This window comes from Schistocerca americana, chromosome 5 (genome assembly GCF_021461395.2).
Source record: "Schistocerca americana isolate TAMUIC-IGC-003095 chromosome 5, iqSchAmer2.1, whole genome shotgun sequence".
Taxonomy (NCBI): Eukaryota; Metazoa; Arthropoda; class Insecta; order Orthoptera; family Acrididae; genus Schistocerca; species Schistocerca americana.
The window spans coordinates 366512169-366533128 of NC_060123.1; the positions used below are offsets into that span (position 1 = coordinate 366512169).

A 20960-nucleotide genomic window follows, 5' to 3' on the forward strand; every position below is an offset into this window, starting at 1 on the left:
AGCCACCGTCACTTACTGTATATTAAATAACCTTGCAACTCCGACTTTCCCGTTAGGGAAGGTACATAGAGCTTGTAACTGATGCACCGCTGCCACTTCACTGTAGTCCCCGCACGCTTACACTGACTATGCGACACAGAAACTGCTTCGCGATTTCATACTACAGGAGAGCATGAAACTAAATTGTAATAAAGGTGGCCAGTCTCCCACCGTCCGCCACAACAGACCTTTTAAAGGACTACTTTTCCACCGAAATGTGACACCTCATGGACTCGTCCGTCCGAAGCGAAGTGGAGGGGAGGGGTACCCTCCCTCTAAAACTGCGTCGTAACTTCTTGCTTCAGGTCTCCTTCGGTATTCCTGGGCGTCTGTGAGGCAGCTACGAGCCCTGCGACCGCCGGCCGCCACGCTGACGTTCAGCACTGGGAGCTGCGCCCCGTTCTGGGGCGGCGGCACGCCACCGACCACCAATCACACCTGATATGGTCGCCCTAATTCTGATACTCCCACAGAATTAAACTGAGAATTTCTCTTATATCCGTAGCTCGATGTACAAGCTGTTTTCATCGTTCGACTTCACATAATTTACTACTTTAATGACATGGATTTTTAACTAGCTATCTCTCATGATTCGATACCTAAAATCTTATACTTCTTTAATCGAGATTTCGAGAGTGCGCAGTGCTATGTCACATCTCAGGCTGCAAGTCTTCAGTGGTCAAGACAGCAGAGAAACTGGACAGAAGCTGGCTGCAGGTGTGTGCTCTTGTCCGAAGACTCGCACCTCTCTCTCTCCAAACGATGCAAGCCATCGCGTGCACCGTTGCCCACAATGAAGCCTTCAACCCGGAGAGTATGGATATTGTAGAACGAGTCATATACTGTTTGGTGATATTCTGGAGGTGTCGGCAGGGCTGCTAGCATGCGTTACCAGTTTGACAGAAATCGGGTATGCTAGCGCACCTTGAATGACATGTTCACTCACTAAATCGTAATCCCATTGAAAATGGTTGGGATTGTTCAGAAAATCAAGTCAAACTGATCAAGCAAGACCGACACAAATTCGTAACTCTAATCATCGATGAGTGGTGGCTACAGTTGTTTACAGCACACATGAAGAAACTTAAGGACTCTTTTCCCCGCGGAACTGAGCTCACATATTAAAGATAGAAATTGCAATTCGTGGTACTAGTGTGGAGTTTTTCGGGGATAGCTTATTTTTTGTCCAGTAAGCTAATCGGTAAAAAGGTTACCAACAGGTGACGCAAAGTTTTCTACAATCGTCTTAACAATGGCGAAGATTTTCTATGGCACTTGACAAGTCCTTTCTCAACTTTAGCGTCCAGTGCTTTGTAGGTGTGCACGTGAAGAGTGAGGTATGAAAGTAAGCTCGTCACGCCGTAATGGCTTGAGGAGGGGAGTTGGTTTCGCTGACAGCATAACTTCCCTTCCTACCGCTGTGGCTGGTGTGGTCGAAAGACCTTCTAACTCAACAGCGAAACAACAGTTCTCAGGGATATGAGAAGTTGTCGGAGTTTCATTCTTCTTCCTATCCATTGATGGATGTTGGAGACTACATTGTGCATCTTCATTGTACAAACTTCTGTCTTTAGTAGGTGCTCTGCACTTGCTAATTCTACCCTTTCTTTGTTAACTGACTAAGGTGGTATTCTTCACCCTTTCCTTCTTTTACCTTCACTCTTTCCTTCTAATATAAGGAGTAGAAGTATATGTTTGCTATTCCGTAAGACATGAACTATGAATGCAGGTTTTCTTTTGTTAAACGCTGTTAACTTTCCCCATTGACTGCGTATTCACCGAGATACTTCGATGTCGGTTGTTTTCGCAGTCCTCGATATTTAAGCATTCTACGCTGAATCCATATTTCAAAGGCAACGATCTTTACTGTTAGCGTATTTAGTATCTATCCTTGAGACCAGATATAACTTCTTCCAAACAGAACTCTTAAGTTTAGGTTTAGATTTATGCTCGTGAGACTTCTCTTCAGTTTTACAAGATACATTTTATCTCCATGTCTGATGTTCCGTCTTAACGTACCCAGGTTCGAAGGAACTTAAATTTGTCTACTCTTTGTATTAAGGAGGCACTGAATCGTAGATTTCCATTTTCAAATGAGTCTGGCTGCCATATGAAAACCATAAAATTGTTTTTTTTGTGCTGGTATTCAGATCTAAATTACTGCTGTAATTTCTGCCACTTTGAGGAGTTGTTGAAGATCATCTAAATTATCAGCAGTCACTCCTACAGTTTCATACAGGAATACAAAAAACAATTACAGACAGTAACAGCACTACAATGGTCAGTGCTTTCACAACAGCACACCACGGTGGTCCCTAGGGCAGAAATTTTTTCATACAAATTGTTCTGTACCAAGCAAGAAGCACACAAGAAGTACTATGAGAGGTTCGGCCACTCACTTCGTGTCTCTCAGCTGTGCGTAGCAGCCTCCAGCTGGAACTAACAAACATGGATCTCTTCCTGCTTCCGCGCCCTTCCTCCAGCCCGTCGTGTAAGTCCGCTGATAGTGTGGACAGCGAATAGGTAGTGATGGCGACTGCAGACTGCTTCGATTCTACCAACAGTCACCAAAACACGACGCACGGCAGACACTCAGTTACAAACGAACAATTGCACTTCACTTTACTGCTTGCACTCAGCTCAGAACAGTACTCTGAAGCCTTCCTTCCGAAATGGCAGTCGCTGTTTACAGAGAACTTAAACCATTAACAGAGTGTCTCCAAATATTACAGTGAGCGATACTTAAAATGTATATACACTGAGGTGACAAAATTCGTGGGCTAGGCCTACCTTCTAATGTCGTGTTGGACCTCCTTTTGCTGGGCGTAGTGCAGGAGGTCCACATGGCATGGACTCAACAAGTCCATGAAAGTCCTCTGCAGAAAGCCGGCCGGAATGGCCGAGAGGTTCTAGGTGTTACAGTCTGGAACCGCGCGACCGCCACGGTTGCAGGTTCGAATCCTGCCTGGGGCATGGATGTGTGTGATGTCCTTAGGTTAGTTAGGTTTAAGTAGTTCTAAGTTCTAGGGGTCTGATGACCTCAGCAGTTAAGTCCCATAGTGCTCAGAGCTATTTTTTTTCCTCTGTAGAAATATTGAACCATGCCGCTTCTGTAGCCGTCCATAATTCCGAAAGTGTGGCCAGTACGGGATGTTGTGCACCAACTGACCTCTCGATTATGTTCAGTGGCATCTGGGTGGCGAAATCATTCGCTCGAATTGTCTAGAATGTTCTTCAAACTAATCGCTAACAAATGTGACCAGTGGCATTGGCGCATTCTCATTCATAAAAATTCCGTCGTTGTTTGGGCTCTGGGCTCTGAGCACTATGGGACTTAACATCTGAGGTCATCAGTCCCCTAGAACGTAGAACTACTTAAACCTAACTAACCTAAGGACATCACACACATCCATGCCCGAGGCAGGATTCGAACCTGCGACCGTAGCGGTCGCGCGGTTCCAGACCGTAGCGCCTAGAACCGCTCGGCCACTCCGGCCGGCCGTTGTTTGGGAACATGAAGTCCATGAATAGCTGCAAATAGCCTCCAAGTAGCCGAACATAACTGACTCGTGTTAGGCTCATGTTATGCGTTGGTTTAAACCTTGGTTCCTATTTTGTGTTTGGTTTCCCGCGGTTATTGCGATTATGCTGTTGTTCGCTCTCTCTTTGAGAGGAAGAAGCGGCGTGTATCGATATTCGCACCTTTTACTATCTTTGGTCTCGTGCTTATAGTTTCCGGCTGTGCTGTGTGCGAGGAGTCGGTCAGTTGCGTGGAGCAGCGAGGAAAGCTTCGCGGGGCGTAGTTTGGCCGGGCCCATTGGTGGTCTCTATGCAGTGTCGGAGTGTGTGGGGCTGTTCCCATTGCTACGAGGTCCGTGGCTCACCGACCCTGGACACGAAAGTTGAGTTTGGATTTAATTTACCAGCAAGTCAAGACTGTTCACATTGTGCCATTTGGTTCTCGTTGTTGGCGGTTGGGACATTTCTGCGAGCAACAACGTGTGTGTTCGAATTGGCGAAGGTTTAGCCACTGTCCGGTGGAGTCTAACTGTATTTGGTTATTTGCAATTGATGTGCACCAGCGGAATTTTCTGCCTTGTGGTCGTTAACGTTCCGGTTACCTGCCCTGGCCATTGACATAAATTCAGGCAGTGTCCTTTGTGCCGCTGTCCAGCATGTTGTGTAGTTTGACAGCTTAATGTATGCTTGGTTGTGGGGTCCATGCCTTTAACGTTTTGCACTGAACTCCTGGTTGTGTGCTGGTCGAGTGGAGCGCAAGTTACCTTGCCGGTGGGTCCGTTGACTGGCTGTCGGTTGGATTGTCGCTGATCGAGAATGGTTGGGGCGACTGCCTGTGTCACCTAAGTGATCGTTAGTATTTCAAGTGCTGGCCGATCCCCGAAACTTCTGAGTGCTGTTCGCTGCACTGCCTTTTCTTATTTTCTGTTGTGTGTATTTGTATGGCTCATAGCCGATGGTTTTGAATTAAAGTTGAATTGTTTCAGTGGTGTTTTAAGTCATGGGCCTTCAGCCGCTTTAAAATTCCCTGCTTGTAAAGTGTTAGATTGTTAGGGCATTCAGCCTGATTAACATATTGTTTAAAGATAAAGCTTTGGGCCTTCTGCCTACTAAAAATTATTTTAATTGTGTTTTATGTCAGGAGCCTTCAGCCATTTTAAAATTAAAGTTCCTTGCTTGTCAGGAATTAGATTGTTTGGGACCTTCAGTCTAATTTAAGATAAGGCTTTGTTGTTTAATTTTATTTTACCTTCAGTTTTAAGTCGTGGGGCCTTCAGCCGTTTTTAAATTAAGGATCTTTGTCTTTCGAGCATCAGACTGTTTGGGGCCTTCTGCCTTTTTTTTTTTTTTTTTTTTTTTTTTTTTTTTTTTTTTTTTAATTTTACTTTGAGTCATAAATCATGGGCCTCCAGCTGTCTTTAAATTAAGGTGGTTGCTATTCAAGTGTTAGATTTTGGGCCTTCAGCCAAATTATAGAACTTACTTAACGTGAAGCCTTCTGCCCTCTAAATATTCACTTTGGTGTCTGAATTTTGAGTTAATAGCTTATAGCCATTTTTTTAAAATTTAAACTAGTTGTGTCCTTAAGGCATAAGACAGTGTGGCGTATTCAGCCGATAACTAAGTTCAAGAATGTGTACTGTAATGTTTGGTCAAATAAATGAAGTTATATGTTTTCGAGTGTGACAGCCGCTCATTTTGGCCCCTTTCCACAAATCCAACTACCTGTCTTGTCCTTTTCCAGTCAATCATCGGTTGAATTTGACCAAAGGACCCAGTCCACTCCACGTCAATACAGCCCACACCGTTATGGAGCCACCACCAGCTTGCACAGCCCCTCTTATACAGCTTGAGTCCATGCTTTCGTGAGGCCTGCGCACACTCGACCCCTACCATCAGCGCTTACCAATTGAAATCGGGACTCATCTGACCAGGCCACGGTTTTTCAGTCGTCTAGGGTCCACCACTAAGTAAGCATAGCGGGAAAACAAGTGTTCTGTTACCCTGGATGTTTCTGGTTGGAGTAATAGTAGCATCCATTTTCGGCATTCACAACAGAAATTTATAACGACCGGAGGGCAGAGTGCAGGAGTGGCGGTCGCCGGCTTTCGGTCGCGCTCGCTGGCCGCGTCCGCAGCCGGCTGCGAGTGGCCGCGCTCAGCGCGGCCGGCCCCGCCCCCTTACTACGGAAAGCACTCGCGTCACAGCGCGCCGCTTCGCCGGTTGCCTACCCCAAGGAGCGCTCCCGTGAGTGACGTCAGAGGGACGCTGCGCGCCGCGGCTCGATATATCGAGCGCATCTGCCGATAAGAGCGGCGGCGACCGCGGCGCGCCAGCCGCCGGCGCCGGCTCAGTCGGTAGACGGCCGCCCGCGAGTGTGCATGCCGACGCCGGCCGCCGTGCCGCCGCATGCTGCTGCACTGCGCGTGCGCGGGCCCTCCGGCGCGCAAGCACCGCCCCAAGACGCAGTGGTATGTCAAGGTACGTCTCGTCACGTCTCCATGCACTCCCCTAGTCGCCGCGCAGCTTCTAACAGCGGCTGCCGTGATCGGTATTAATCTGTGCACAGAAGGCGGTCATTAGCTCGTACCTACCACACGTCGCCACAGCTTCCAGCGCACGTTGTTTTGTGATGCAAAATGCATGAATTATGTAGTGGTTTTACAACGCACAAGCGCACTGATTTCTTAGACGCAGATTTTTTTTTTCCTCTCCACATATCTTTCAAAAGACTAAACACTAAAGCGCCCTTGTTCTTCAGATGCAAAAAAAAACCTCTTGTCGCGTTGGTGAACGATGATCATCTGGCGTGAAGCGACATCAAGTGTCAGAATCCAGTCTCAAACCTTCTCGCAGGGTTCGCTGCCTACAGTTTCCAAACAATTTGAAAACTTGTGTTGCCGGCGTCTGTTCGGCCTAGAGTTCTTAAGACAGGTGTCCGCATGAAATGCGTGCGCTCCATTGCTCTGGCAATGTCTTGGAATGTCCTGTCCTGTCATGTCATGGCTAATATGAAAAAAAGATCGCACATTCCCGACTTATGAAAACCGAGAAATGAAATTTGATGAAAAAGAGTCACTTTTATGGGTCTATGTAACTTTAAATAGTTTTTTTGCTACGAATTCGACGAGAATAAATCTTTTTATGTATTTAGATGTGCTGAATTCGTATTTCCGTGTTACTCTATTTCATCACTGCTTGTTACTATGTCTGTCGCTGGACAGCAGCTTGTTTCGCCTGACAACGGCTTTTACTGCATACATTTTTAATGTTTACAAATGATATTAAATAACCTTGATCAAGAGAGATTTTCTTGCATTTTTTTCTCCGGAAGATAACAAACCAGCAGAATAGTTCCGCAAATATTTAATTAATGACTGTCAGGGTTTCTAATATAATATTTGTAAGTTAAGTATAATGTGTTTCGTGACAGTTATTGTAATACTGTGGGTGTTGGGTCTACCTTCTACCAAGCACAGTAGTCTTTATATTCACCAAAATATTTGGCACTTTTACCCGTAGCATACTACGAATTCTGCCGTTAAATTCCGTATGCAAGTCTATTTTGATGTATACACAGTCTGTTCCGGACTGCTTTTGACAAGTACGAAGTATAAAGTGGGCTAGGTGTTTCGTTGGGAGTAAATTTGTCGAAATTACAAATCTTGGAAAATAGCACCACATGGAACGAAATAAAAGAACACATTTGCAGATGGAAATCACAGCAGCGACTAAACACGTCAGAGAGAACGCAAGCAATAATTTATTCTGATGTGACCGTGTTGCTCGGTGGTTCAGTGGACGAGGAGCAGACTACGTACCCGGAAGTTCAGGCTTCTGTTCTCAATTTCGCATAATTTTTTTTTTTGTATCTCTGCGTTTTTCACTTGTGACAATGACTTGTTAATATACAAATGCAAAGTTGCACCGTGGATCGTAGTCCCCCCCTAACTGGCCTGTCAGTCAATGTTTGAACCAGCCTTCGGGTTGAGTACAGATTTGCTTTACAAGGCGGAATTAATTATCCAACTATTACATGAAATGTACAGGTACTGAGTATCACTAAGTTACTTTGACATACTCTTGTCTTCTGGTCTGGCTGCGTAAAAGTTTATGTATCGCTAATGACTGTAATTGTAGTACTGGATAGTATTCTGAATTATTTATTAAATTGTGTCTAAATTATATAAAAAATCAGACAATGTACTTCATCTAGAACTTTGTGTAGAAGAAATTGCGGAAAAAACGCTTGCGTTAAAACTTAAGATATAAATTAAGGAACCTACTGTTAGCTTGTAAAAGTAACAGCAACATTTTGAACCACATACAGGGTGTTAAAAAAGAGTGCCGCATATTACGGGATTAATTGGTGTAAACTTGAACAAAAATCAGTAATCGTATGTCTGGAAAAAACACTCTTCCGTTATTATCGTCTGTTTCTTAACATTACAGGAGGTGCTTATTATTAGCACCACTCATTCTTGCACATCCTTCAGCCAGCCCCCCCCCCCCCCCCCCTTAAACATTTTCGAACTGGTGTGAACACATCTGGGTGCTTTTGAAGCTGGTGACATGCTTGTTACACTCTCTGCTGTAGCGTGTGTACGTTTTCGACGCATGTGGAACACACGGATGCTTTTAAATACCCCCACTGCCACAACTGTAAGGTATTAAGATGAAGAGAGCGGGGAGGCGTGCGAACTGTGCGACGGCTACGGCGATACCTCGTCGCGAGTGATCACGAGCCTGCTAGTCGTTGGCACCTTTTTGTCGAGTTGGAACACGGGGTTGAATATGTTTGACGTTCGTGACACGTGCCTCTCTATTAACGCCTTTGTCTGAATCATAGCGGAATACCATATCTGTCAATTCCCGTGTGGAATAACAGGACTCCATCTCACTGTTCACGCTGTTGACGCTCCGCGGAATGCCAATACAACCCCAAACGACACGCGCGGTATGTCTGATGCAGGGGAAAGATGTAAGTGCTACCCCTGACAACAGCATCACGTCAGAGGACTAAACACAGAGACAAACACAAACAACAAGAATGTGAGCAGTGAACGTCAGCAGGAAGGCAGCCTGTAGCTCTGAATACTGACCGTTCTGGGCAAAGTTAAAACGGACCATATATCGACAAATATTTGTTATCGAACACGAATTTACGGGACCTTTTCTGTTTTTGACCAGTGCTATCTCCTATAAAAATATTCCTTTTTTGAAACCGTTAATGTAGCACCCGCAACGAAGTACTTTTTACCCATTACTCCAATCGATTGCTGTCGTTATGTACAACGCGTGTCATGTTGTTGCGAATGAGCAGTGGGCGCCGGGCGTGTGTTGACTACATATAATGCGACCAGTGTCGAGAGGAAGACGGTCTGCAGGTACTTAGTTTCCCAAACCTTGTTGACACCGGGAGACACACCAGCTCGACTTTGTAAAGAGCGAGTACCGATTTCCTTCTCATCAGTAATCCTAATGCCGCACCAAATAGTAATCTTACGTTAAACTGTAATTCCGGTGACCCATATCGAGCCCTGCAACACTTACAGATCATACCCGCCGCTCTACGCACAAGGTTCAGGTAGCTAACTCCTACTGCTGCCACCGCCAAACATTCGTCTAGCGAAATATTAATATAATTGACGCATCGTCTTTTGATGAAAATAGAGGCTAATTAAGACCTCTCGTTAAATAAAGTACATCAACAGCGTTGCTACTTACGGTCCAAATAGAAAATCGACTAAAAGCCTTGAGCAATATTTTGCCTTAAAAAAATACTGTACCATAATAAAACATTAACCGTTTTCGGAGACGACTAATTCATGGGAATGACGAAATACAAGTTCACCGGACACAGTATTAGCCTCCGTATTAAAAAAGAACACAGTGACAGTTTCCTCACACCTAGGAAAATCCTTGGCAGTACCGGGAATCGAACCAAGGTTCTCAGCATGACAGCCATCCACGCTGACTACCATGCTACGGAGGCGAACACGGCGTAAGAACAGTGGCAGTCAGAAAATTCTAATCGACACGGACCAAGCGCGAATGTCACTCCTTGACAACGACGATCGGTTTCAAACTCAACAGGAAGCGCTGCTGTCAGAGGATACAGATCGATCTCTACCACTTATTGAGGGAAAATTGGGAAAGGATCAACATGAAGTAGCCGTTTGGAGTCTGGTACTTCCGAAAAGGGCGCTGCGTACAGGGCTACATAAGACAGCACGTCTCCAATGTGCCAAACAACGTAGAAACTGAACTACATTAAATGTATTCGCAGTTGCGAATATGGACAATCATCAGCTGTAGAATGGAATGACGACATTGAAAATTGGTGGCGGACTCTGACTCGAACATGGATTTCCAGCTTATTGGGAGCGATCGCCTTACCATTTGGCTATTCAAGGACGACTCAAGGCCAGACCCAAACATGAATATATCGTCAGTCACGTGTCTACAACATGCACTCTTATGTTCATTAAGTATAATCCCGTACAGAGGAGACATTTAATTGAAAGTCGCTTTTCCGTTGTCGGCGGATAAATATGATACTGCATCGCAGTTCGGCATAACACATGCACTGTAATATGTTCCGTATCGTAGAAACTGAAGTTGCCGACTACTTAATGAGTAGTTCAGTCCTCAATGTCTGAGGGGTGTGAAGTTTTAAGTACATATTTCGTACCATAACTTCGGCCCACTGATTGAGGTTATCGTGAACATGAACCAGGGTGTTTACTTCAACATTCTCAGTGACCAAATGCAACCTGTTCCTCTACATCCTCGTGGTGAGTATACTGTGGACACTCCTTGTTCCAAGACGACAACGGCCGTGTTCACAGGACTGAAAGCATACGTTTCTGGTTTGACGAGCTCTCAGATATCCTATACAGTACCTCGACTGCTCTGTTAAATCGCTCAAATTTAACCGCATAGATAACGTCTGCGACTGTTTGGCTGTAACTTATCGGTCAACACCCCAGCAATCTGGTAGCTCTAAGGTATTAGGTAACTCAAGAGTAGCTTCTGCCGACTCCGACGTGAGGAAACTAGTCGCGAAATGAGGCCATTAGGGCCCTGCGGGGGGGACTGGTGACCTTTGCGTGGGATTAAATTAGAAAAGTCAGTCCTCGGTTCATTTTATTAAAATCTGTAACCGGTTTCGCCTTTGCACTGATCATCAGACCGAAAAACTACAGCAAGAAAACTTTGGGGCGTGTACTGACTACACGCCTAGGTGTGTCAGTCAATACACGCTTCTCTGTGTCGGCGCGTAATTTTTACCAGATCTGATGATGGCTGCAAAGCCGAAAGCGGTTGTCAGTTTTAATAAAGTAGCTTGTGAACAAGGCACTGACTTTTATCATATAATGGGAAACAAAACGTCTCTCAACCTCGCGGAATAGCGGCTATTAAAAGGCCAGAGTAGATGTTAGACGGTAGAAGCGTGTTGTCGCCTGCAGTACATGATTTTTAATCAGCTGTGCTTATCTGGAGAATAACGAATTCGAATACGAAAACCACCCCGTCACACAGTTGGCCAATTGGCTTTAAAACCTGGACATAATAGAAAAATGGGCTTAAAATCCTATAAAACTGTCTTCTTTTCACATTCTTCGGGTCGTTGGTTAGGAATCGATGTCAGAATTACAAAATGTCGGATCAAATTTGAAGGATTAAAAAATTATAAGTTTAGGTGAATCGAGTTAAACTTCGGCTATAAAATGTTGTGAGATCGCTGATAACGTGCTAGAAGTCGAAATTGCCGTACTGAAATGTTTTATACCACGTTTTACAGTTTTCAGTCGAAATCAGTCACATTCGTAGCTTGTGTCATTACTGCTTTCAGAAGTATCGCTGTCAGGTTGTCCACTGGTAGATGGTTCGAAAATCTTTTGCCTCAGGTGGCATCCGTTTATCTTCAATTGTCATTTTCTGGACTCTCCAGGTGAAAGGATCCGAAAGTGCTAGAAGCTGATCAAATACGACTTGCACCGCTTTCTCACGGTAATATTTGCTTGTAAAATCTGCTTGGTAACACCGGATATCCTTATACCGAGCTTCCTGCGCACTTTCAGATAGCCCACCTATCGGGAACAGAGCAGCTTAGATTATAGCATATCCACGCATCAAAACTATGTGAACTGAATGTAATTCCATCTTCTGTATGGAGTATGGGACTATGGCTGGTCAATATCCAATAAAACAATATCAATCGCCGCTATTTACGCTTTATTTTTAGGCTACCAGTTTCGACGATACACTAGGTCATCTTCAGGCTTGTTTCAATCGGGTAACCTGTATTCTGTAACACGAAGATTACTCGATTGAAGCAGGCCTGAAGATGACGTAGTGTATCGTCAAAACTGGTAGCCTAAAAATAAAACCTAAATAACGGTGATTGGTATCGATTTAATTGGTATGTGAACTGATGTCGGTATCGAACCTTATTGCATAGTATTGAAGAGTGCGGTAAAGCTGCAGCCCGTCTTTAGAGAAGTATAGATTTTTTCAGAAATCTTGATAGATTTGTTTCACTTCTAGAGTTATCTCTACAAAATTTAAATAGTTCTGAAGGATGTGGCGAAAAAAAAAAATACTCAGGGAAATTTTGATCTTGTAAAAAAATTTATTTGGCAATTTGCGATAAAGATTTATGATCACAATGCTAAATAGCTCCCTAAGAATTCTGTTGAAAACCCTATTACACTTTTTGTGCAGATAATAGTGTATGAGATGATTTCAATAACGAGGGACCCGTATATACCGTGTGGCACTGGCGCACGTTAGAAAAATGACCGTCACTAAAAACGTGCAAATGTACGCACGCAAATACATTTGAACACGTTAACTATACTATCAAGACAGCAGGAGAGCCATTTACAAAAAGTGGAGTCACTGAGAGGCAATTTTGTAGCCAACGATTCCGTATAATATCGGTAGAAATTTAGTTTTAAGTCGATTTACGTCCTTACACCGATTAAAAAGTCATAAACATATCTTCTGGAGTACTACTCATTTTATCCCGCCAGCTAGGCGGGGCCGTTGTCACATACTAAACAGGACACACAAGAAATATATGTTACTGTGTCGTTGGCCGATTCACTGTTTACCGTCAAATGTCACGGCACATATCATGTCGACTTGATACTGGAGTTACACAGCAGCATTGGGGATGTATGCACCAGTGCAATCTGCATAAGGTTTCGCGCGACTTACGTTCGAACACGCAGCTTTCTTTTTTTCTGTCCAGGTTTTGATACGAGTTGGTCAAATGTGTAGTCTGATCGAATTTCGTGTTGGGGTCTACCGAATGCGTATTCAGCGTCATTGGACATAACGAAGCTCTAGGATTTGCAGCGTGTGTGGCGCCTCCTGCCACACGCGTTGCAACAGCAGCGTGGCGCCCCTGAGGAAGTCCGGCAGCGCCACTCGCGCGACCGTCACGCCGCTATGACGTCGGCGCGGTCTCACGCCTGAGCTGTCCGCGCCGTAATAACACATTACTCAGCCGCTGACAGCAGGTTGCTAGGGAGCGCGGCAAGGCCCCAGGCCCTAGGGACAGCGAAGGGAAGCGTCGCGCTGGACACACACTTCTCATTCCCCACCCATCGTCTGCAGCACGAAATGACGTCAGCGCTGGTGGGCAGACCTAGGATCAGTCTTGTCTGATAGCAAGACTGTTAAAGATAAAAAAAAAACTGCCAGAAGAGATTGCGCGTCAAGATTGTAAACATGGCTTCGTTGCGTAATATTACTGACCGAATAAGCGGAAATGGCTCGAAAGTTATATAAGGTGATAAGGTTTTCAGGCAACTCCTATTACATTGCGAAGTGTCGCAGTAGTTAAACGTTCTACTGTCTCGTTCGCAATCAGTAGTGTGCAGATCCTTGTCAGGTCTCCAGATTTACATTTTCAATGGCTTTCCTAAATTACTTGAGCGAGGGCCGATATGATTACATTCAAAAAGCGCATCCTCGCCCATTGCGAAGTCGTACCTCCCGTCTACGATTCCATCGTAGACTGTAAAGTAACCACAGTTTCCAACAAGTTGTAACATCCAATATTCCTTCTCTGACTGATAAAGAATGTAAAGAAACAACAGATTTACAGGTAATTTTCACTACAAGCTACCACGGGGTCTCGGCCTTTGCAGCGTTTATTCTTTTCCGTGCTGCATGTCTATCCTCTTGCTATTCGTTTTCCCCTCCCTTGGAGAACATGTCTAGGATGTTATTGGTAACGTTCTGCATTGTCTGTCGCTGACGTAAGAACAGTCTCACCTTTGTTTTTCACTTCCTTTCCCTTTCTTCGTTTCCCTTCTCCTCTCGTTCCTCCGCTTCGGCGTTTGAGGTTCCTCCTTTTCTTTTTCCTCACTGTGCGCTCCTGAAGGCCGGCCCACGCGTCCGACGCTTAACAGGTGACCGGATAACGCGTAATTGCCAGCCCCGGGTCGACAGGTAAGGTTCGCACGTACCCCCTGGTACAGGCCAGGCCCAGGGAGGGGTGATTGCCCTAGCTGCAACCTTCTCAATTTGCCGATTGGTCCCTCTGTCACATGTTCAGGAGATGTGACCTGAGGTGTGAACAATCACCTAAGCCGGATGCGCACCCTTGTGAAGGGAGCCCCAGTTGGAAGGAGCGCCCCTTCGGAGACGCTGGCAATCATGGGGGATTTCTTCGAAATGAGTCAATCATCTTCCCAATCAACGTCTACGAAACGTAGACGTAATGAGGCTAATGATTCGAAGACACTTCCCGGTGCACCACGGTTCCTCGTGGTCTCTAGTACTGAAGACGGTCAGTCCTTCGCCACGGTAAATCCGTTTATTATTCGGAAAGGTGTTGATGCAATGACTGGCACTGTCAAATCCTGCTGTCGTTTACGGAACGGCACTTTGCTTCTGGAGACTGCTTCTGGTTCTCAAGCACAGCGACTGCTTGCTGCCTCGCTTCTCCACGGCTACCCTGTTCGTGTCAAGGCCCATAGAACTTTCAATTCTTCCCGTGGTGTAATCTACACCAGGCTGCTCGACGGTCTAACCGAGGCAGACATCCAGTCTTATCTCTCTGACAGGTTGTCATTGCCGTCCATCGTGTCATGAAAAAGATAGATTCCTCCTTAGTGCCCTCCCGCACTTTTTTCCTCACTTTTCAGAGTGTTACTGCCGTCAAAGATCAAAGCAGGCTAGATAGGTTTAAATGATAAGCATAATAATAATAAGCGTAAAATGATAGGATGCCAACTAATTTTGTTTTATTGCACCAATGGCAAAATCAGTAAAACGATTTCTAGAGCCAGACTATCGTTATTACTGGTCATTAATCATTAATTCCCGAGCACCGCGGAAGTCATAAAAATGCTTCACAAGATCTTAGTGTTAATTCCGTCTTTTCGCGGAGTTGCACTTCACATACTAGTTCACATGTTGCCACCTCGAAAGTCGATAGTAGACTGCCTTGGATTAACACGACGTTGCACATGTACGTCATACGAGGCAGTTTTTCAACAAGCCGCTCCATCTTTACATGACATCAGATTTTATACACGGATTCATGCGTTAACTTCACGGGAACCGATCGTAGACTAGTATTGAGCTATCTCAGCAGTTTGACCCCCGCCCTCTCAGGGCGCACTTGTGGTTCATCTACATCCATACTCCGCAAGCCACCTGACGGTGTGTGGCGGAGGGTACTTTGAGTACCTCTGTCGGTTCTCCCTTCTATTCCAGTCTCGTGTTGTTCGTGGAAAGAAAGATTGTCGGTATGCCTCTGTGTGGGTTCTAATCTCTGATTTTATCCGCATGGTCTCCTCGCGAGATATACGTAGGAGGGAGCAATATACTACTTGACTCCTTGGTGAAGGTATGTTCTCGAAACTTCAACAAAAGCCCGTACCGAGCTGCTGAGCGTCTCTCTTCCAGAGTCTTCCACTGGAGTTTATCTATCATCTCCGTAACGCTTTCGCGATTACTAAATGATCCTGTAACGAAGCGTGCTGCTCTCCGTTGGATCTTCTCTCTCTCTTCTATCGACCCTATCTGGTACGGATCCCACACCGGTGAGAAGTAGTCAAGAAGTGGGCGTACAAGTGTACTGTAACCTATTTCTTATTCCTTTGTTTTCGGACTGCATTTCCTTAGGATTCTTCCAATGAATCTCAGTCTAGCATCTGATTTACAGAAGATTAATTTTATATGGTCATTCCATTTTAAATCACTCCTACTTCCTACTCCCAGATAATTTATGGAATTAACTATTTCTAGTTGCTGACCTGCTATATTGTAGCTAAATGATAAAGGATCTTTCTTTCTATGTATTCGCAGCACATTACACTTGTCTACATTGAGATTCAATTGTCATTCATCCTTTCCATCAATAAGCATGACGGTAACTAAAATTTTTAGTTGGCACTTTCTAATGAATTGAGTGATGTTGAAATCCTTATTAACAAGTTCTCAGTGCAAGTAACGTCATCAGCACGGTTGGAGCTGAGATGTTGATATCGTTGGCGCCCAGCGTTGTAGGTGAATCCCCACTGTCTCTCTGCTCCATTACGATACGACACATGTTTGCCATGTCGTTGTCGCACTATGTGGCCATCTGGCTCGTTGTTCGACGAGTCTGCCTTGTGATCCAACCTACTCGCTAGCTTTCCGTAACAAAATCTTGTTGTACTGTGCATTAAAACATAGTAACAAAAATGTAATAAACGTGGGCAGTGAAGTGACATAAACGCCACGACTAGAGACTGTCTGATCATTCGGAATTGTTATGGCAACTCGTAATTACGACCGCATCCCGGTCACTCACGCCTCCATGCCGCCACTAAGGTAATCTATCACGTTCTCATGGTATGTGCAATCATTAGTTAAAACGTTTCTTGTTCTCCCTCATTACGTGTTTTTAGTTCTTCATTTTGTGTCCTCCGATTACTTACATGTGTGGATGCTTCTTGATTGACAGCGATTTGTCTACCGGTCCGGTAATAACCTTCTGGTATCCAGGCACTTCTACGATCTATTCCAGTGCCTTTTTACCTTGATCATTCTGTGAGCCTCAATGTTGATATGTCTGTTGGTCTTTCTGAAAGTATACCTGTTAAGAAGCATCTTGCTGTCGCCTCTGTCCGTAATCTGTCCACTATTACTGTGAAGACAAGGACGAATTGAGCGAGTGGTAAGAAATGAATTTGGTGCATTAGGCGCGGTCGGGTCAGGAAGTAGTTAGGTGGTCTTTTGGAAGCCACACAAACTGGAACGGTGTTAAATTTTTCACAGTCATCTGTAAACAAACACACATCTACGCATTTCTGTAAATGTCTGGTGTTCACTAAATAGCAAATGAAAGCATGAAACTTCATGGTACTCTTATTTAAGATAGACGTGTACATAAATAACTTCGCTATCAAAGGGAATATGAAGGCAGCTGCCTGTTTCTTCCAGTTTTCATCACACATTACACAGTGACACATTAGGCAGCTGCGATAAGATTGCAAAGGGAAGGAAAACGCAAAATTCTGAACTTCCTGCGAAATAGTTTCCCTGCGTCTCTCATCTCTTCGTACCGCTGAGTGACAAACGGTGGTGTTGACAGCGTAGCATATGAATCCCCGTGATATATAAGGGGCGATCAAAAAGTTACCATTCGGAGGAGGTACAGTCCAGGATCGGTATGCAAATCAGGCAAAAACACCTAGAGCTTTGAGGCAGTCATCCCACCGACGCACCAGGTTGAAGATTTCCGTTTGGTAAAACGCAGTGTCCTGTATGTGTGCATCAGCCCGAAACTCTTACCGCATACCTTAGTCCGACGGGAAACGTTGACCCTTCAAGGCCTTCTTTGAGGAACAGAACCCACGATAATCGCATGAGGAGAAATCAGCAAAACCGGCGGGTGTTAGTGTCGCTCACTTGTTGTCTGTAATGGATGAGGCTGGCCTCCCAGATCGACCGGTGTCTTGTGTCGAATAGCGACCACACAGAAGTTGGAGCACCGTTCCACAACGGTGGTTTAGACACACATGCTGCCCTATACCATTCTTCACGCTCCCGTGTGTGTGTGTGTGTGTGTGTGTGTGTGTGTGTGTGTGTGTGTGTTCAGGCGTTTCTTTGGCAACCAAAAAAAGAATAACATCACGTTGGTCCTGTTCGGGCACATTTGGTAATAACATCGCCATAGCTCAGATTTCCGCATTTAGCGCACGCACAATGTCATATTAATACGTCGCTTACACGTCGGTGCTTACATACCCGCATTGGAGACGCGCTATGCTGCATATACAATGCAACAACGCCCCCAAACGGGAACTTTTTGATCGTTCCTTGTACTGCTGACGAGACTCAGTATACTTCCAGCAGTTGCACATATAAATGTTCGCACTTTTAGAATTTTTTCGCCTGTGATACTGTAATTTTTACACAAAGGAGCGCGCGCGTGCACGCCTTCCTGTGTGTGTGTGTGTGTGTGTGTGTGTGTGTGTGTGTGTGTGTGTGTGTGTGTGTGTGTGTTTGTTTGGAGGGGGTCTCACTTGTTTGCGTTAGTGTTGATGTTCATATGAAAAAGTCGTTATGAAACAGTTTCCCGTGCGGAAGCTACCTCGGGAAGTCACCGCTGCAATTAAGGGATTTCGCCATTCCAGCATATTCACAGACGATGAATCACAGTTTCCACACATGAACCTGTAGTTTCTACAGGACCTGTATGTCATTCATTCCTTCTGCGACTGATATTTTAACAGGGACATTTTCAACACTTTTACGATTATAGAATTAGCGATATTAGTAAATTACAATTTAAGTAACACGAACTTTTTTGAGGAATGGCAACCTTATTTTCAATACTTTCAAGAAAATTGCTCCACTTGTTGATAACTCTTTGCTCCCATTAAACAGAATGGATGAACTACACTAAAGTGTGAACGTATCTGTTGGAGCTGTTAACCAGTAAGGCCGTTAACACTTTGAATTGTCAAATAAACCACTATCATTTCGTAGGTTACGCAAAACTTTTAACTGACTACTGACTTCGCCAGTCCGCCCCCGGTAGCTGAGTGGTCAGCGTGAGAGAATGTCAATCCTAAGGGTCTGGGTTCGATTCCTGGCTGGGTCGGAGATTCACTCTGCTCAGGGGATGGGTGGTGTTCTAATCATCATTATTTCATCCCCATCGACGTGCAGTTCGCCGAAGCGGCGTCAAATCGTAAGACTTGCACCCGGCGAACGGTCTTCCCGACGGGAGGCCCTAGTCAAACATTATTTACATTTTTATTGACTAACAGCACGACAGCGCCTGCGAAGCGTCTCCAGGGCTCGTGACCATATCTGTTGGAACCTAAGCGACTGGAAAACTGTTAACTGGCCATATGAGTCCCGATTTCAGATGTTAAGAACTGAGGGAAGGATTCGAGTGTGGTGCAGACCCCATGAAGCGATGGATCGAAGTTGTCTACAAGGCACTGTGCAAGCTGGTTCTGGCTCCTCAATGGTGTGGACTGTGTTCACCTGCAACGGACTGGGTCTTTTGGGCCAACTGAACCGATCATTGGCTCTAAATGGTTATGTTCGGCTAATTGGAGACCACCAGCAGCCATTCATGGATTTCATGTTCCCAAACGTCGATGTTATGTCACCGGTCTACAATTGTGCGCGGTTGGTTTCTGGACAATTCAAGCGAATGATTTGGACACCCATGTCTCCCGACATGATTTCCATCGAGCATTTATTGGACATAACAGAGACATCAGTTCGTGTACGATGTCCTGCACCGTCAACAGTAAGCCGGACAGCCATATGGAACATGAACGTCATTATTCGTTCGATAACAGCACTGCACTCAGCATTCGGCGCTCGTAATATTGGCGAGTTCAAAGAGGCGCAGAAACTTTTTACAGCTTCTTACGTTCTCAAGAGACAAGCAATCAAACTAAGTTTCCGTACTATAATTTGCTGCACATACCAAACTTCTTAGACCTTATACCGTAAGTAGTACATGTGATGCTAGTTCATTGTTACGCCACGTATTTTACGGAGTTACGGACTTGGAGTGAACGATGTTTCGGGAACTGTTTGTTCTCTCAGATTTTGGTGGCGTGATTAATGGTATGCATTCTGTTGCTCAGACGAGTTGTTGGTTCCACTTCCGTGCGTAGTATTTCGACGATTGGGCCCAGTCATCCAGGCCTGCGAGCGTGGTTGGTCGAGTGGTTGTTTCGTTACAGTCCAGGTAGCCAATACACGCACACTGGACCTCAAGAAGGCAACTGGTCAGTCATCGAGCCGGCCGTTGTGGCTCTCTGCCTCTGAGCACTATGGGACTCAAGATCCTAGGTCATCAGTCCCCTAGAACTTAGAACTACTTAAACCTAACTAACCTAAGGACATCACACACATCCATGCCCGAGGCAGGATTCGAACCTGCGACCGTAGCAGCCCCGCGGCTCCGGACTGCAGCGCTAGAACCGCACGCCCACCGCGGCCGGCGCCGTTGTGGCCTTGCAGTTCTAGGTGCTTCAGTCTGGAACCGCGCGACATGCTACGGTCGCAGGTCCGAATCCTGCCTCGAGCATGGATGTGTGTGATGTCCGTAAGTTAGTTAGGTTTAAGTATTTTTAAGTTCTAGAGGACTGATTACCTCAGATGTTAAGTCCCATAGTGCTCAGAGCCATTTGAACCATTTATTTCAGTAACCGAGATATTGCGCATAAATATGGAGTCAACAGCTTAGCTGAACAAACGAAATCACACCATTAATGTCTCGGGGAGGCTGTACCAAGAAATTCAGTACCGGCTCGTTCCGAGTTCTTCTCTCGAGCTACACTGTCTGGATGTCTGTTTCTCACTTACTGTAGCACCAGTGCAAAAATATCTGTAACGTAATGTCTTTTACGTCCGACCACTCTGTACTTCATCAGTGTTGCCATAAAAAGAAAGAGCTTTACACAACTCGAAATGATCCATATTCAGGCTCACTATAATGGTAAAGGCAAACACCGATAATTCAAAAGCAAAACCTCGAAAACATCGACAAATATAAAGAGTGGACAATAAGATGAAGTATAAAAAATAGCTTTCTGAATGGTGCTAGAAGACCTGTATTATATGAATTTGATGGGTAGTGCAAGAAAAATCAAAGTCGTTCTTCCCGAGCAACGTACAGTAATAAACAAGATGCAACTTCTTTTATGGAGAGCAAGAGAGTCGAACAACGGCCATCTTACTATGATTTTAATAATTTTCTGGAAGACACCTCGTTTCATTTAACGATGATCGTCATGAGTAGAAAAACTGGTGGGAAACAACGTAAATTTCAGTGCCACACACTGATATAATAGCTACTAAGACGATGTTTTGCGCATTGTACTCCAGTTAACAGAAGCGTTTCAATATCCTAT

The 20960-nt window shown here is 45.0% G+C and overlaps 1 protein-coding gene across 2 annotated transcripts in view; it reads left to right on the plus strand.

The window, feature by feature from the left end:
- LOC124615461 (ral guanine nucleotide dissociation stimulator-like 1) overlaps positions 1-20960 on the plus strand; it is a 558067-nt gene that overhangs the window by 148795 nt on the left and 388312 nt on the right. Inside the window, exon 1 of one of the 2 annotated variants that reach the window (XM_047143367.1) lies at positions 5942-6039. The exons of the other annotated variant lie outside the window; for it this stretch is intronic. Coding sequence (XP_046999323.1) covers positions 5968-6039 — 72 coding nt within the window. The 5' untranslated portion in view covers positions 5942-5967. Of the gene's footprint in view, positions 1-5941; positions 6040-20960 lie in introns of those variants that run through there. 2 annotated transcript variants of the gene reach the window in all.